General features: G+C 40.4%; 1 protein-coding gene across 1 annotated transcript in view; it reads right to left on the minus strand.

The window, feature by feature from the left end:
- ABCB4 (ATP binding cassette subfamily B member 4) overlaps window positions 1-15383 on the minus strand; it is a 76460-nt gene extending 61077 nt beyond the window's left edge. The window contains exons 1-5 of the mRNA XM_049641379.1: window positions 15207-15383; window positions 11950-12004; window positions 8532-8682; window positions 1773-1830; window positions 14-205 (exon numbers count right to left, since the gene is read on the minus strand). Coding sequence (XP_049497336.1) covers window positions 14-205; window positions 1773-1830; window positions 8532-8682; window positions 11950-12004; window positions 15207-15286 — 536 coding nt within the window. The 5' untranslated portion in view covers window positions 15287-15383. The remainder of the gene's footprint in view (window positions 1-13; window positions 206-1772; window positions 1831-8531; window positions 8683-11949; window positions 12005-15206) is intronic.
- Window positions 15384-19200: the final 3817 nt, after the last annotated feature.

Raw genomic sequence — 19200 nt, forward strand, 5'->3', positions numbered from 1 at the left:
ACAATACACTTACTCTGTTAACCTTGTATTCAGTTCAGTAGTGTCGCTGACATCAAACCAGCTTATTTCTTGTCGTAGAACAGCGTGAAAAAACTCCTGCCTAATTTTCCTGACTTGCCGGCCGGCTGCCAGAGTCCAAAATGAAACCTGTATATAAGCAGCAACAAGAACCCCAGCACCTAATCCTGAGTAATAATATGCATATCTGGAAAATAATTAGAAAGTTTCTTTTAAATACTGTCCTTTTTTCATCTCTTTCAGGAAAAATCTTCAGAATTGGCAATTAAGTTTACTGAAATCACAAAGATTGTGTAGGACATCATAACAAATACACATTAAAATCTTTTCTCTTTTCCAGAGGCACCTGGGTGGCTAAGTCAGTTAAGTGTCCAACTTCAGCTCAGGTCATGATCTCATGGCATGAGTTCGAGCCCCGTGTCGGGCTCTATGCTACAGCTCAGAGCCTGGAGCCTGCTTTGGATTCTGTGTCTCCCCCTCTCTCTGCCCCTCCCCAGCTTGCACTCTTTTCTCTCTCTCTCAAAAATAAATAAGCATTAAAAAAAATTTTTTTAGCCTTTCCTCTTTTCCTAAATTTTAAGAGGATGATGGCAAATCTATCCACTTGAACTATCAAAGAAAACATAATTTTTTGTGCTTAACTACAAAAATCATGACATTAATGATTTTAAAACTGATACTGACAATTTATAAACATGGTATGTTTTTTGTTTCATTATTTAGATTTTATACTTGTATATCTGATCCTATTGAAAAACTTCACTACAATTCACAGATTACAAGTTACAGGAATAAAGAGACCAAATATGTGAAGTGGGTCTTAGTGTAACTTTTCTCATATTGTTTACAGAAAGAACTCCCCCCCCCATAACCTCTTCTTATTTGGCAGAATTTGAAAATATTTTTTTAATAGTATGCTAAATATGTCATAAATTCATACTAATTTTGAGTAAAGTCTTAACTAAATTACAGGAAAGTTAGTGTCTTTAAAAGAACAAATTCAGTTTTGACATTTTCAAATACATTTTTGATATAATTTTACAAACTATTTCCAGATAAAAGCCTTTTGGGTCTATAATAGTATACAGATGTGCTCATTTAAATCAGCAACATTGATGGATAAGTAAACATACAAACATTATGTTACAGGCTCTTGAGATTTCTATTAGATCAAACTACTGTATCGATATTAAATTTACTGACATTGATAACTGTGCTATGGTTATGAAAAGAATATCCTGTGCTTAGGAACCACACTGAAGTTTTTATGAATAAAGGGCCATGATGATGTATGCAAGTTACTTCAAATAGTGGATGTGATGGGGGTGGGTATAAATGATAACAACAGGTCAAAGAATATAACAAATATAAATATAAAGAATATAACAAAGGTAAAGAGCATACAGACACTTTTTTATATTCTTAAAATTCTCTGTAAGTTTGCCATTATTCTCAAATAATACATTTTTAAAAGTACATCATAGGGGCACCTGGGTGGCTTAGTCAGTTAAATATCCGACTCTTAATTTCCACTCAGGTCATGATCTCAGTTTGTGATTTCGAGCCCTGAATTGGGCTCTGCACTGACAGCATGAAGCCTGCTTGGGATTCTCATTCTCCCCCTCTCTCTGCCCCACTCCCACTCTCTCTCTCTTAAAATAGTTAAATAAATGTTTTTAAAAAGTACATCATATTTATATATATATAAGTACCTACATTTATATATCATAACTACATATATATCAGCCAATTACCTAGTCATTTCTTCTTCCAGAATTCTGCCTGGATTTAGCGTTGACAATGAAAAATTCACTAAATAAAAACAAAACAAAAAACAAAAACAAAACAAAATAAGACATTTTTGAAAGGCTAAACTATTAACAGGCATTACTAGGTTTTAAAAATCTTTTTTTCCTTTCACCCTCAATGAATTCTTTTCACTTTACTCAAATAAAAAATCCAAGGGTTTAGATGCAGGACATCTCTAGGGTCCAGATGGGGAAAGGTGGCCCTTCCAGGTTCGCCGCGGTCCTGGAGAGCTTGGGCCTTTAGCAAAGCAGCTTTCTGAGGCAGCAGAGAGGAGCGGATACAGAAGACAGAGGAGGAAAAAATAAATGGTCTCAATAGAAAACACAGGATTTAAGGGGCATTTTTTCTTAGTGGCTAAAAGCACTTTATAGATAATTGTTTTTGTTGATTTTATTTCAATATATGCATGTTTTCCCTTACATGTTGCCTTTTGTGGTAAGTAACAGAAAGACTGAGTTACATCCATTGTAAAGGAGGGAAAATTATATTGTCTATTAATTTGAACTAATTTGATAAAACTATCAATGTGCCATTTCTGTTTTAATAATAACAAGCACTTACTGAACATTTATTATATACCAGGCTTTGTTCTGAACACTTTACATGTACTAATTCATTTAATTTTCACCACAATCCAATGAGGTATGACTACTTTATGAATCCCCCTTTCACAGATGAGGAAATTGAGACACAGACAAAGTCACTTATCCAAAGTCACACAGCCACTAAGGAGGCTGAGAGTCCTAGCGCTATACATATAGTTCCTAAGTTTATACTACACTGATTGTTTCATGTGGTAAGGACTTATTTTCACTTTTCAAAAAACACAAAGTGGAAGGGGCACCTGGGTGGCTCAGCTGGTTAAGCACCTGACTCTTGGTTGTGGCTCAGGTCATGATCTCACAGTTCATGGGATCAAGTCCCACATCAGGCTCTGTGCTGACAAAGCAGAGCCTTCTTGGGATTTTCTCTCTCTCCTTCTCCCTCTGCCCCTCCCCTGCTCTCTCTCTCTCTCTCTCTCTCTCTCTCTCTTTCTCAAAAACAAATACACATTTAAAAAAAACCCACTAAGTGAAAAAATAAAAAGGAAACAGCCCATGTCCACTGCACTCACAAAATAATAGGACAAAATGTCACCACGGTGTTGTGGACAAAATATACCAGGGTATTTCCCATTTACCAGGACTCTAGGAGAGAAACTAGTCTTTGTTCCTTTAACACATGGAAATAATCCAATATTCATGTTTTATGCATGCAGTGTATCTTCCTTAGCTTCTTCCAAAGAGGGCTAAGATTGAAATGTATTTAAAACTTAAACTACTGTCAGAATCAATTACCAGTCAGGATCAATAACCAGGCACGTGGGCCTGACTGTGGCATAATTTCTCCCTCAATATTGCAACTTCTACTGATGTTCACAGGGAAGTGTTTCTGCTTTTTAATCTGCTTTTTTTAAGCTATCAGATCCTTAAGGAATCATACCCTATTTTACTTCTGTTCTAATCAGTTCAGTTGTGTGTGCTCATTTCCTCCCTGGGTTCTTCTTTTTTTTTTTTTTTTTAATTTTTAAAATGTTTATTTTTGAGACAGAGAGAGAGACACACACACAGAGCAGGAGCTGGAGAGGGGCAGAGAGAGGGAGACACAGAGCCCATTGCAGGTTCTAGGCTCCGAGCTGTCAACAGAGAGTCCAACATGGAGCTCAAACCCACAAACCATGACATCATGACCTAAGCCAAAGTCAGACGCTTAACCAACTGAGTCACCCAGGCACCTCCTCCCTGGGTTCTTAAATACGGCAGCGTTGGGATGCCAAATTGGAACTGTATTTGGAATTAGAGGCAGACAAGCTACCTAAAGCTGGGTATTGGTGGAAATCATTGTTCAAACCTTGGGAAAATACCACATATATGTGTATAGGGCTAGTTTCTCCCCCAGAACTTAAGATATCAGGTAAAATTTAAATGAATTTTACTCTTCTCCAGTGTTTACCTCAAATGTTTAAATTCTCCCAGTGAGGATATTATAACTCAGACCGATCCTCCCTCTTAGGAAATAAGAATCTATGGGCATTCAAATGCTCTGTTCTCAGAGTCAAAGCTGAGAATGGCAACCTAGGTCTGGGTTAGTAACCCAAGGAGCTCCTAGGAGAGTTTCCGCTGCCTAAGGACTAAGGTAAGGCAGATGTGTGCTGATGTGTTCCCCAAAAAGTCATAGGACTCTAGATCTGGAAATCTAATGGGATTCTAGATCTAGAAAGGGCCTAGGTCTGGTCTTCTCAGATGTTACCTACTCTACCCTAGTCTCATAAATAATCTCCAAGTTGTTGTTGGGGGTTCTCAATGCCATCTGCCTGTTAGACTCACATGTGGAGCTTAAAAAAAATAGAGTTGACCAGGCTCCATGCAAGAATAGTTAAATCAGAACCTCTGGTTGAGTCTAGAGCATCACATTTCTAAGAAGTACCCCCACTTGATTCTTTTCAAGATATATTTTTTTAAATGTTTATTTTTGAGAGAGAGAGAGAGAAAGCACAAGCAGGAGAAGGACAGAGAGAGAGGGAGAGACAGAATCTGAAGCAGGCTCCAGGCTCTGAGTTGTCAGCACAGAGCCCGACACAGGGCTTGAACTCACAACCGTGAGACCATGACCTAAGCCGAAGTCAGACCCTTAACCGACTGAGCCACTCAGGCGCCCCCCGCCCCACCTGATTCTTTTTAAAACAAAATTATTTTTGAGAGGGAAGTGCAGAGAGAGAGGGGGACAGAGGATATGAAGCAGGCTCTGTGCTGACAGCAGACAGACCAATGTAGGGCTTAAACTCACCATCCACGAGATCATGACCAGAGCCAAAGTGGGACACTTAACCAATTAAGCCACCCAAGAGCCCCTCCCCACTTGATTCTACAGCACGAAGATGGGTAACTCCCACTCCGGTCTGCCTGAATGCCTCCCAGAACAAGGAAACGGGGAATTCTTGAAGTTGCCTATTCCTTTCAGAGAGCTCCCATAAAATCTTTTTTTATGGATGAAGAAACAGAATATTAGAGTGGTTGTTTCATTTCCAAGTTTTGACAGCTACTTTCCCCCAATATTTATTGATCATTTACTATGTTCCAGATGCTTTATATAAATGGTCTCATTTAATTCTATCAGTAAGTTTATGATTACCTTTCAAAGATGAGAACAATAAGAATTACAGAGGTTAAGTAACTTGCACAAGGTCATACAGCTGGTAAGTAAAGGGCTTAAATAACTGTACATCTTAAGGATTACAGGGGAGATATTACAGAGTCCTGACTGTCATGTTTAAGTCTCAAATCAATGTCTGCCTTCCTCCATTCTGCCTAGAACTTCTCTTATCTTATGGAAATATTCAGCACAAAACAAATAGCTAATGTTTATCCAGACCACTTAGGCAGTATGTGCAGTTAGGTAAGGTAACGGGTCTCCAAAATGCCTTTTCCTCTTAACCATGTAGCAACGCAAAGGTGTGCGGGGTATATTGATTTCTCTACAAAAATTTCCAGCTCATTACAGTCACATAGACTTGACATAACATAGATAAAGTTCCTGATACTCTGCATAAAAATGTCTCCTATGACTCTGTCCTTAACGTTTTGGACACAGAATGTGCACCTTTCTGCACAACTGAATCATTGTGAGGGAACAAACCTTGTCACCAACTAGGTTTATTCTGTTGACAGGATGGACTCTGTTCACAATTATTCACTGTCAAACCTTGTAATTTAAACCTTTTTTTCTTCCAACATTCCCTTCTTATTGGCTCCCATTAAGTCCAGCTGTCCAAGAATCCAACAATTCTAAGGAATAGACTTTAAATAAATATCATCTCTATGAGATGAGCAAGAGAGCTCAGCTAAGGCTAAGTACAGCTAAGTACCTGATCTTGTCTCAATCTCCATGATTTCTGCTGAACTCTACAACTCCCAACATACCAGGGAACTCTCTGGATTTAGACTGAGTATGAAATTTACAGATTTCATTTTCTCCAAAGAGGTATGCGAATACTATATTCACAAACTACTGAAGAGTGGACATTAATAACATGTGAGGGGCTTCCTACTGCAAATCATCCAAGATAGCCTATAGGCCTGATGACAAATGTGGCTATAGAAGACCAAGGGTCATTTCATTTGGTGGCTACAGAAACTACGTTGGCAACTCTGGGGAGTTTACCAACCCCGCAATCACAGCTTTGTAAGTGACTTGCTTGTGTCATTTCCCAGAGAGACCTTGAATTTGGCACTGGGCCCAGCACATGGCACTATCTGCCATGCCCAGCTCAAAGCAATCTGGTTGCATAATTAGAAACAAGTAATAAACAAACAAACTGTTCCAAATAAGAAAGTTGTGGAATTATTCTGGTGTCAGTAAAACCAAAAACAGGACTATTAAAATTGGCCCAAACACTAACTCATCTGTGCTAAGTGTGATGCATTATTTTAAGCTCATTTTAAAAAATGTTTAATTGAGATAAAATACATAACAAAACTTACCACCTTAACCATTTCTAAGTGTACAATTTAGTAGCGTTAAGTATATTCACATGACTCAGTAGTGTTAAGTATATTCACACTGTTGCACAACCTCCAGAACGTTTCATCTTGCAAAACTGAAACTCTATGCTCATCAGACAGCAACTCCCTATTTCCCCCTTTCCCCAGCCCCCAGCAGCCACTATTCTACTTTCTGTTTATAGGAATTTGACTACTTCATATAAATGGAGTCATTCAGTATTTGTCTTTTTTGGGACTGGCTTATTTCACTTAGCACAATATCCTCAAGGTTTATCCATGGTGTAACACATGTCAGGATTGCTTTCCTTTTTATGACTGAATAATATTCCATTATATATATATATATATATATATATATATACACACACATATACGTATATATGTATATACACATATATACGTATATATATATACGTATATATATGTGTATATATATATATATATAATATTTTGTTTATCCATTCATCCATTAATCTAATTTTTTAACCCTGAGCTGAAACCAGCTTTGATTGATGTGTCCAAATCTGGGCATCATCCTGCCATATATAGAAACACATAATAGACCTATAGATCTTCTAAGAAGTAAAAGGACAACAAATAGAAAATTCTTACTCCTCATTTCCTTAAAGACTTTTTAAACTATCCTATCTTGCTCCAATTTTACCTTTACAATATTTGTGTTAAAGTTTCGGTCACTGGTCAAACAAAGTAATCCATTTAAAACTTTCCCAAACCCATTTTTGCTTTTATAAGAAAACCCACATTTTTACATTGGGAGTATAGTTGGGTCCTGAGCATTGTTTGGATGGCAGAAAGGTCTGGGTTTGAATCTGTCCTAACCCCCACCAGCTATGTAATTTTGGACAAGTTATTTATCCTCTCCAAGCCTCAGTTTCCTCATATGTTACAGAGTATAATATTACCTACTGTGAAGGATTGTTCTTGTAAAGGTTAAGTGAAATAGGACCTAGCATATAATAAATACAATAAAAGATTACCATTATCATTGTTATTTTATGATAGAGGTTCTTCTCAGAGACAACGGTATTTGAGCAAAAATAAAGTGTGCTTTTTTTTTTTTTAGGAACTTTAATTATTCAAAAGACACTTTTACCAGATTTCTAAAAGATACTGATATTTACGTAAACAGATCTCATTGTATGAATTAAGCAATCATATTCTCTTAGGTAATTACACTTAAGCTCTACACTGCTAACCAAATACGTAGTCCTGAATCAGTAAACACTGAAAACTCTTGCTGATCTAAATGATAGAGTCCACTTTTTCTCAGGTATCTTTGCTATGTTAAGCTGCCTTTCCTTTATCATTTTTTTTTTCCTTATACTCCACCACCTGTGTACCGATAAAGTTTCACTCAGTGTTATCCAGCCTAGCGCCCACAGGGTCTCTTGGGATCCCGGAACTGAGCCATCAGGCTTGGTAGAAAGGACAGAAATCTTTCTTTCTGTGTTGAATCTGGCCACTATGAAAATAACTCTGTCCATTGGAACCGGAATCCAGAGCTGTTGCCCAAGTCCCTCTTACAGATGACATTAACTTATGGGACCCCTTTGGCTCTTCAGTAATTAATACTCCTCTGCCTGAGTTTCAAAATACATCATTCTCATATTGAAACCATTCACTCTTTAATGAAGTGTTATATCAAGGTTCAGTCAACCTGGTTGATCCAAAAATTAGAGACATAAAATGGTATAATTTTAACAGAAAGGGTGGAGGGAGAAAAAAGAAAAATAAAACCAGAAACAGAGCTACAAGCCGAGTATAGCTAAGAAGTAATCCCATGCTAACTGAGGTATTTTGAATTCTGTCAGTAATCACTAAAGGGAGGGACATACTCTGTTATAGTTCTACAGCCTTCAAGTAAAGGGACTGCCCTGCTTTATTGAGATGCAAAGCTTTCTGTATATTTCCCTATTCTGTATTAAAAGTCAAACAGAAAAGTCAAACATACACCTATTTGTTGAAACTTAAATGAGCATTTGAGGAATTTTCTGAGAATTTTATAACTCTATCAGTGATATCTAGAGTCACCCAGGAATCCAAACCATTAAACAAGTAGATGAGGAACAGCAAAATCAACTTCCAATCTTTCATCCAGTTAGAGTACAATGTATGTTTTTAAAAAAATAGAGAAATGCTTACCTGGAAAGGAGAAATTTCCGGCAGTATCAACAAATTTGTCAGTCATTTGTCCAAATACTATCATCATGAGGGGGAGACCTGATCCATGAGCTATGGCCATGACAGTGCCCAGGGACATCAATAACTTATCCTGCCAGTCAGAATATCGAAACTAAAAAATTAAAAAAAAGGGGGGATGGGGGAATAAAATACTACCTCATAGAAAAGAATCTCTCTTTCTCCACAACTATATGTTCTTTGGGTTTTTATTTAAGGTCAGTACTTTTATAATAGTTATAAAAGTACTTTTATAATAGTTGTACTTTATAATATAATATATATATAATATATATATAATATAATATAATATAATATAATATATATATAATATAATAGTCAGTACTTTTATAATAGTTGCAGATAAATGTAGTAAGGAAGACGAAAGATTTCAATCCAAATTATTGGCAGATTAATTTTATGATTCTACTTATTTTGTATACTGTGAAGGAATCAATCTGATTTTGCTTAATTGCTTTTTTATTTATTTGTCTTAATTTATTTGTTAATCAATCTGATTTTGTGCTGACAGCTCAGAGCCTAGAGCTGCTTCAGATTCTGTGTCTCCCTCTCTCTCTGCCCCTCTCGCCCTTTCAAAAATGAGTAAACATTAAAAACAATTAAAAAAGAAGAAATATTGTTTGATCTTCCAAAGCTCCTTAGGTAGTGAGTTAAAAACAGCTAGGAGTAAACATTAAGAACACACACATGCACACACACATCACATCCTTTAAAACAACATTCAAAATATTTCAGAGGGAGAATTACAAAGAAGGAGGAAACAGACACCCTAAGTTTTATGGATAAGTTTCCTTTAAGAAGTTTGTTAGCTTTTAAAAGGGAGCTCAGAAGTGAAGTGAAACAAACATTATGGAGTGCCTACATGTGTAATTTGGAGAAGTCTTGCTTAAAGAGATGATGCTCACGGTAGAATCTGGAAGGATAAGGGAGAATTCGCTGAAGAACTGGGGAGGACAGATGAAGTGGGGGGTATTTAGGCCTAGAATAGCAAGGTGCCTAGCAAGCTGCAGGGAGTGCTCAGATAACCCCATGAGTAGAAGTCCTGAAGTGCGCAGTGTGGGACATGTTATTAGAAAGAGGTATAAAAGACTTGGTGGACCACACCAACCCTCCTGGACTTAGGACTATCAATGCATAGTGTACTTAGTACTATCACTTAGAAGGGTGATACCAGTTGTCACAGTGACATGCACAACACTCAAGAACTAACCAGCCAATCAACGTCCTAATACTCCAAAGACTTTGTCCTTACTGTCTTTTTAGCTCTAATCTCACTTTTTCTTCCCATTTTTGATTGACTGCTCTATGGCTCTCTCTGTTTTCTTCTTTCTTTCTCTGCCTTCTAGGTTACATCCTTCTTCTCTTATATTTCCATTGCTCTACCTTCCCCTCCATCCCTTGCATCTCCCTTCAACCACCTTCTTCATCTGTTCTCTCTACCCATTTCCATCACCCCACCCCCTTTTGGGGATGAGGCACAGTCATCAGGAGAATGAGTGATGAGTCAGGCTTGGCAGAGTGGGGTCTTGGAGAGCTGACGCAGAGTCAGACAGGGTCAACAGGCCAGGGCAATGTGAGGTCAGACACACTTGGTGGGGAGGAGGGGTGTGCAAACTGTTCTCACAGAGTTCCAGAAGTTCAGTATGGGGAGGCCAAATTCCAACATCAAACACGCAGGGCAAGCAAGAGTACCGAAAGAGTCAAAGGTTCAGTGCCAGGGGGAGCTTGGCAAAGAACAAAGGGAGCAGGTAAAGTTAAGAGCAAATGGCAAAGTTTCCCTAAAATTGCAACAATGGGGACTAATGTCCCTAAGGTTCATTTTAATGACTCCCAGGGAATGGAGATACAGCACTTGGGTCTCCTGGCCAGTTATAAGTACAGGATTGGGCTGTCATGTAATGTTCTCTTTAGTGAACATTTATATGAAATTGAGGATCATTTTAAATACTTTTCATACTACTTAAATAAAATTTCATTGTCTCTAAGCTTAAATTTAAAATTATAAGAATTTCACAACAACATCCTAAGTAAACTTAGATTTGTTTTAAGTGATTTTCAACAAAACAATTAATTGCTAATTCTTGTTAGAAACAGTTTTTTCCAACGTCTAACAGTTGTCCTGAACCTCTTTCAGGATAAATATGTATTCAGAGGCAGAAAAGATTATATTTCAACTCAGTCTAAATTTTAACTTTTAAGGTCAAATTAAATGTTCTAAATTTCTACCTCAAGATTTGTGGTGTTTTACTTCCTGTAGGAGGCAGATTTAAAACATGTGCATTAAAACTAGACTTAGTTTTACAAACAACTTATTCTCTAAAGCACTGAATTAAAAAAAAAAACGGACACCTTTAAACAAAAATATTACAAGAATCAGGGTGAGGAGAATGGGACTTTGCGGTGACATGAGAAATGTGCAACAACATTTGGGACTGAAGACGTTTTGGTGTCTTTTCATTCATTTACTTACTAAATTGGAGATTTGAGCTGACATGCCACTTAATACCAACTTCTTTGCTATGGAATAATGGCTGTCATAGTTTGAAACCCATCATATTTACTCAAGGCAGGCAAACACTTCCTTGGGCCACCTCTCTGAGACATATTACAAATGAAAAACTGATTAGACTTCTTCCAAAAATATACTGGCTTGCCTTGTACCAGCAGAAAAGCACTGAGAATTGTGTTAAACATAATCAGAATCTCTAATAATTACTCCACATTTAATCAATTTTCTGGGAAGCCAAATGTAAACAGAGATTTCTTAATTATTTCTAAATTTCTGTAGTTAACAATAACTTTCTTCATATGCAATCTTTTTTTTAAATTTTTTTTTTAACATTTATTTATTTTTGAGACAGAGACAGAGCATGAACAGGGGAGGGTCAGAGAAAGAGGGAGACACAGAATCTGAAACAGGCTCCAGGCTCTGAGCTGTCAGCACAGAGCCCAACGCGGGGCTCGAACCCACGGACCGTGAGATCATGACCTGAGCCGAAGTCAGACGCTTAACAGACTGAGCCACCCAGGCGCCCCATATATGCAATCTTATTTAACCAAAATTTGGTGGGTGTGTGTGGTGGCAGTGGTGGGTGTGTAAGTGTGTGTGAAACAGATACATAGATGCATTTTCTAGAAATTGGTGAGTTTGTGAGGTGCTATGAACACAAGTCGTGGCTCTTCTCTGTTTCATAGCCAGCCTATCCCTACCTCTTTTATCATCTATGTTGAGAATGTGATCTGTTGATTGTAAGAAGCCAACCTAAGACAATCTTAAACTACTGGCTCCATAACTACTGATTCAAGACACCAAATCTGAATGAAGACAAGAATTATTCATACTTAATATTTCACAGCTTACCAAGGTTAGTGGTCCAATCAAGTTCACGCTCTCCTTTTTTTTCATGTCTGGGTTGCTGTAAAAAAATATAATTGTTTGAATTTAAATCTGTTACCAAATGTTTTACAGTCAATTGACTATAAACTTGAGTCATTATCACATTCAAATATTCTAATATTTTCAAATATAAAACAGTGATATCCACACATTGTCATCATTATCCAGTTTAACAAACACTGCAAGGCAATCAAGTGCAAAGGTAACTGTCCAAGGTACTACAAGGATATCTGGATTAATGAGAAATGGCCACCTGCCTTGCAGAGGCCACACACAGAAAGAAAACACAGAGGTTAATATCTGCCAAATAATTAAATTCTTCTGTTGCTTAAAATATGTACTGATCTAAAAATAGTAAAGTCTACTCTTCTGAAAGACTGTAAGGAGTGATGTCAGGACATCTTGTTGGTTCTACTTTCAAAATAAATCTAGAATTCAACCACTACTCACCACTTTTATTACTATCCCAATGGCCCAGGAAAACTCCTGCTTAGTCTCTCTACTTTCAATTATACCAACTTCAGACTACCCTCAAGACAGAATCCACACTAATCATTTACAAACTCAAGTCATATGCTACTCTTTTGCTCAAAAGCCTATAATGGTTTCCATTTATCTCAGAGTAAAAGCCAAAATTCTTACATGAGATTTTGGTTCCTATATGATCTGTTTCCTTGTTACCTCTCTGACCATATTTTCCCTACTCCTGTTTGCCCTGCTTCAAGCCACCCTGGCCTCTTTGCTGTCATTGTTCTGTGAACATACCAAACATGGTCCTGTAGTAGGTCTTTATATTGTCAGTTCCCTCTGCTGGGAAGGCTGTCCCCTCACACATCCATATAGCTCTCTCTTCTCGTGTCTTTCAAGTCTTTCCTCAAATACTGCCTTCCCAATAACACCTATCTTAACCACCCTATTAAAAATTGCAACCGACTTTTTCTGTGCACTCCCAATTTCCTTAGCCTTGATTAATATTTTCCATAGCATTTATTATCTTCTAACATTTGCTGTAGCTTATTTAGTTTGCACAAGTATTATTATGTCTGTCGTCCATATAATAATGTAAACTCCATGGGGGTAGAGATTTTTTTTTTTTTACCTGAATGCACTTATTTAAAATTTTTTTTTAACATTTATTTCTTTTGAGACAGAGAGAGACAGAGCATGAACGGGGGAGGGGCAGAGAGAGAGGGAGACACAGAATTGAAAGCAGGCTCCAGGCTCTGAGCCATCAGCCCAGAGCCTGACACGGGGCTCGAAGTCACGGACCATGAGATCGTGACCTGAGCCGAAGTCAGACGCCCAACCGACTGAGCCACCCAGGCGCCCCTAAATGCACTTATTTAGCTTAATTTGTTAACTGTTTAGTTTAGGCAGGTGATAAAGTTTTGCTCAGAAGACTTGATCCCAAATTATTTGGAACATATATTAAAATCAAAAGACAGACATCTGACACTAAATATATTCTGAAGAAGGTGCCATAGGCAATATAGCAGCATGACTGGAACTATCATATGACTAACTTGCCACTTGCCCTAAATAACTAATGTGTGCTTGACTTTCTTTGAACGAATAAGCTTTGGTCTGCTTTTTCACTTTTTTTATTTTTAATTGTTTTTTAATGTTTTATTTATTTTTGACAGAGAGAGACAGAGCATGAATGGGGTAGGGGTAGAGAGAGAGGGAGACAGATTCCGAAGCAGGCTGCAGGCTCTGAGCTGTCAGCACAGAGTCTGATGCGGGGCTCGAGCTCACAGACCATGAGATCGTGACCTGAGCCAAAGTCGGACGCTCAACCGTCTGAGCCACCCAGGCGCCCCTGGTCTGCTTTTTTAAATAAAAATTAGTCTCAACATTTACTTTCACCATCTTACAGTCTTAACTAATATTAACTTTCTCTATTTCTCTTCTGAACTGTTTTCTCATGTTTGCAATACAAGGCTGCGAACTTCACTTCTGAGACCTCCTGTGGGTTCTGGGGGATTACTGCGTCTTTTGCAGTGATAGCTCCTTTGTACACTCATCAAATGTTCAGCGGGTGCAATACATAAATATAGCCTTCATAAAAATGCCATCTATTTATGGATTCACAGTCAATCCCGGCCTAAATTGCCAGCTTATGAAAACCACATTTTTTTTTCCTATAGAAATAATACCATCCATCTGGTTCCTAATTCTATTTGGCAAACTAAATTTTCTATGAATGAATACCACAGTACTTAGAAGGAGTGGAGCAATATCACTGCATGAAGATGTTAACAGACTAAAATAATTCTTTAGTTTAAACATCAGATAGGGTATTTTCATTTGGATAATCAGGCCCCTTGCAGCTTGAGGACTCACTACAGAACCTGATAAATTTGTCCCTCTGGGTGATTACTTGATGGCACAGGTCAATTAGTTTTGGGTGGCCTGGCATGAACTCCCATAACAGCCTCAGAAACTATTTGAGGCTAAAGGCGAAAATGATTCACTATTCCCACACTGAAAGAGAAAACAAAGACAACACACCATTGACTGACTGGTCGCTTCTACCCCTACTAAGGCCTGTGAAATGCTCTTTTAACAAGGGCCCCAGAGTACCAAACAGCCAGTCACGGAGAAAGAGGAGCAAGCAAATGAAGCCCTGAGGTTTCTCCTTTGCATCTGAACAAACATTGATCTGGAAGCTCAGTTTACCCAAGAATGAGTCTGCTCAAGGACCCCTTCCTCACCTCACTGCCCCAAAGGCAGAAATACGAACAAGGAGGTGCTGGGGGCAGAGGGAGGAGATAACCCAAGGAGGAAGAGGAATTAACAGGGAGAGGAGGGTTTTTGTTGTGGTTATGGCTATTGTTTTTGTTTTGTTTTGTTTGCTTCACTACTCTTGTTCAAAAAGCACAGCCATCATCAGCAGATATCTCATGCTCTATAAGCACGAAGAATCAGAAGATGTTTAGGAAAGTTACTTATAAAAGTTTTGAGTTCTATGATGCAAGGAGTGTTACACAACACAGATACTCATCGAATCACACCGCACAAAGTGGGGAAGAGGCACTTTTGAAGCTAGCCTTCTCTTCTTCCTAAGCCTGTTCAAAAGGAGCTTCTGTGCCACTCCTTCAGGAAAGTCGGAATCTTAGAAGACACCCTCCAGAGAAGCCTCCAAAACAAAGGCATCAACAGACTTTCTCCCCTTTCCAAGGCCGAATTGGGCCCTGCCGATTGGCGCGCTGGCGAGGTACCTGCTACTGCTCAGTTCAAAGTCGTCCTCCTCTCTCCCGGGGCACCGGACGCTTCCGTTCCTTCCCGCCTCAACATCCATGTCAACCTGGGGAGAAACCAACAGCCTCAGGTCCAAGGGCACCGGCCCAGCTCCTCACCGCTCGCAACCGAGGCGTATGAGCCGGGCGCAGGGTCGCGGGGCCAAGGGGCGCCGGGCGGAGACCCCGCTGTCCGGGTCTCACACGCACGGCCGCCGGCGTTTCCCGCCGCAGGCCTGAGCGCCGGGGCCTGACTCACCTCCAACCTCGAGCTCTTTCTGTCCGAGCCGCGGGGCGCGTGGGGCGCGTGGGGCGCTGCGGCCGCGGAGCCTGGACTTTGCTCGCGGGACCTTCGCCTCCGCCCCCTACGCGGGCCGCGCCCCAGCGACGCCTCCCGCCGCCGCCGGGGCCAGGCCCCCTACCCGCGGGAGCAGAACGCCGCCGCCCCCCCACCCCCATCCCGGCTCCCTCAGCAGGCCAGGCGCGGGCGAGGGGCGCTGAGTGCCTTCCTCGTCGCCGGGGTGCGGGGGTGGGTGGGCGCTCGGCGCGGCCCCCGCCCACCCGGGCGAGCCCCAGCCCCAGCCCCAGCCCCACCGCGCCTTCTGCTGCCGATAAGCCGGCGACCAGCCTGGGGCTCCCGTTGCTTGGTGCTCGGAGAGGCTCGCCTGGCAGGGCACCTAAGCCCCCCAAAGTGACTGTCATACTCTCTCGGTGCTCAGTTTTCTGTTTACACCCCCGCGGGGGGGTTGTTTCTGGACCCTCAACAATCATAGGGCGACCGAGGGGCCGGGGAAAGCTCCAGACCCGCCTCCCACTTAGGCGTCCTCAGGTCTGGTGCTGGGGGCACAGAGCCCAGGGGACGCTCCCTAGAGAAGAGGAAAGCTGTTGGTGCCCTCTGCTACTTATAGACAAAGAACGTTAGGGCTGGAAGGGCTGTCAGAGACCACCTGATAAAAACCTGCAGTTTTTTTTTTTTTAACAAGAATAAATTGATGCTACAGAGGTTGAGTCTTGCCTGAGGCTGCATCAGGGTATGAGAATCCAGTCTCCAGTGGCCTCTCCTCTCCCTACTCTGATCTTAGACTTCTCCCTATACTAAATTGTCTCTGCACTTAGCACCTACTTGAGTCCCCTGTATGGGAACTGTCCCTTCTGATTAATTTCTCCACACTCTTTTGAAAAGAAAGTGTCTAAAACAGGGAGCAGTACATCATTAAGGCTTCGAAGCCAGTGCGATTCAATTCCAGAGGTTCACATCTTGTAAGCTGTGTGACCTTGGACGCTTTGCTCACTTCTCTGGGCCTCAGTTTCCTCATAGGGAAAATAAGGATAAAAACAACTCCTTTTCCAGGTTACTGTGAGGAATAAGTGAATTAAGAAGGTAAAAACCTAGTATGATGCCTAAAACATAGTATATGGTCAACATTTATGGCCTACCTTCTTCCTGATCAGGTAGCAAGATTCTGCACTGTCTCTTCCTTATGCTGTGCCTTATTAGTACTAAAGTCTACTATTTGTCCTGCCACAACTTGACTGATTCTATGGCATATTCTCGAATTAGGTGATACAAGTGATTTTACTTACGTATTTTTCCCCTCAGAATGCTTTTTCTCCTTACCCAGTCTACCATAACCATGAAGAGTCTCTTTTTTTGATCAACCAGAAGTTGAGGCACCTGGGCGGCTCAGTCGGTTAAGCATCCAGTTTCAGTTCAGGTCATGATCTCTCAATTCGTGGGTTCTAGCCCCACGTCAGGCCCTGTGCTGACAGCTCAGAATCTGGAGCCTACTTCGGATTTTGTGTCTCCCTCTCCCTCTGTCTCTGCCCCACTCATACTCTGTCTCTGTCTCTCTCTCAAAAATAAATAAACATTAAAAAAATTTTAAAAAAAGATTCATAAGGACAAAGTTTTTCATTCTCTCTTCCACTATCTAATTTTCATGCCTTTTCTTTCCTCAAAACTCTATCATTCTTTCCCGATCTTTACCTTCTGCTGACTTACTCTGTTTCTTACTTCACAGACAGAATCAAAGTGTCCAGAAGGGAACTGCCATTGACATGACATTTGCTCACTCTCCAGAATGTACCCAACACTCTGCCCTTCCACCCGTTTCTCTAAATGAACTATCCATGACCCTATTATGTTTGTATTTTTATACTATAGATCTCATCCTCCTAAGAACGCTTTTCTTCCCAGCATCATCAACTTCCCCATCCTAGCTGGATCATTCCTCTTGGCACACATGAGGCTGTTATTTTTGCCATCTTAAAAAAAAAAACAAAAAACCTCTCTTGACTCAACTTCTTCTGCCAACTACCATCACATTTCTCTCCTTCTCTTTGCAGCTAGACTTCTTAAGAGAGTTGTTTCTATCACTTTCCATTTCCTGCCCTCCTCTTTTCCCTTAAGCCCACTCTAATTAGGAGTTTGACTTTCACACCACTAAAACTGTTCTATTAACGGTCACTCATAACCTCCATATTGCTAAATTCAAAGGTCAGTTCTCTCTAACTTACTTGACAAATTTAAGCAATTGACAAGTTTATCTTTCTCTTTTCCATAATACACTTTCTTCACTTGGATTCCTGGAGGAAATCTTGCATTTTCCAATGCTTCATTGATCCCTCTTTCTCAGTCTCCTTTGTCTTCCTTTTCTTGCAACTTTTAAACTACCACCGGCGTGCTCCAAGGCTCCCTCTTTGGACATTTCCTCTGTTTTTCTCACTCCTTCTGTAATCTCAGCCAGTCTCATGGCTTTAAGTACCACTTAAATTCCAACAATTTCTAAATTATTACTTCTAGCCTAGAACTCCCTCCTGAATTCCTGACTGAGATATATGAATGCATCTTTGACATTTCTACTGGGATGTCTGATATGCCCAACCTTGACTCCTGGTCCTCTCTCCAAGCTGCACCCCCCAACAGGCTTCTTCTCATGTGGCAGCTCCAGCCTTCCAGTTGTTCAGCAAAAACAGTGGAGTCATCATGCAGGCTCCTCTGTCTTCCACATCCCATATGCAGACTGTCGAAATATTTCCAGATCTGACCACTTCTCTTTCTCCAGTTCTACCACCGGGGTGCAGGCACTATCATCTCTCACTTGAATTACTACAATAGCTCTTAACAATCTCTCTGCTGCTGTCATTTCCCCCTCGTCTGCCTGTATCCACTCTCAAAGTAGCAGCCAGAGTGATTCTTTTGAAGCTAATCAGACCACATCAGGGTACATCTTCTCATTACCCTGCAGTGGCCCCCAGTGCACTCAGAGGCGCCCCTGCAATAGCTCACTCTGTCCATGTCCTCTCTGACCTCCCTTTCTGTTCCTCTTCTTGCCTTCTTCCACCCAGAACACACCGGCTTCTTTGATGTTCCTTGAACAAGAGAGGCAGAGTTCCACCAACTAGGAAACTGGTCTTTCCCTCTGCCCCCAATTTTCTTCCCGCGAATATTCACATGGCTAAAACCCTCACCTTCTATAAAGTGGAATCAAGCCTGGTCTCCCCTTTAAGAACTGCATCTCATATCCTCAGGACTCTGAGTTCTCATTACTCAGATTTTTATTCCCGCAGCATGTATCACTTCTAGTATGCCATATAATGTATAGATTTATTATCTTTGTTGTTTATTGTCACCTCGGTAGTAAGACCCATGCGAGTAAAGCTATTATTCACTGACATATACAGCATTTGCTGCCCACACTTACTATGTGCCAGACCCCGTGCTAGGGTGTGAGGATATAAAGAACATAGGGCATGGTTCCTGCCCCACAATGGACTGAGTATAAACAAGTACAAAAATCATACAAAAATATATCATGCTTTATAAAGAACAGAGCTCATCACACACTTAAGATTATCCCATTCGATTCTCAAAACAAGAAGCACGTTTAAGGTAAGCACATCAGAAGCTATTCTCAATTTAAAGGTGTAGAAATGGTTTTCCAAAGAGTAGATGACTTTCCACGTGGCTAGGACA

The sequence above is a fragment of the Panthera uncia genome, chromosome A2 (assembly GCF_023721935.1).
Source record: "Panthera uncia isolate 11264 chromosome A2, Puncia_PCG_1.0, whole genome shotgun sequence".
In the NCBI taxonomy this organism is placed as follows: domain Eukaryota; kingdom Metazoa; phylum Chordata; class Mammalia; order Carnivora; family Felidae; genus Panthera; species Panthera uncia.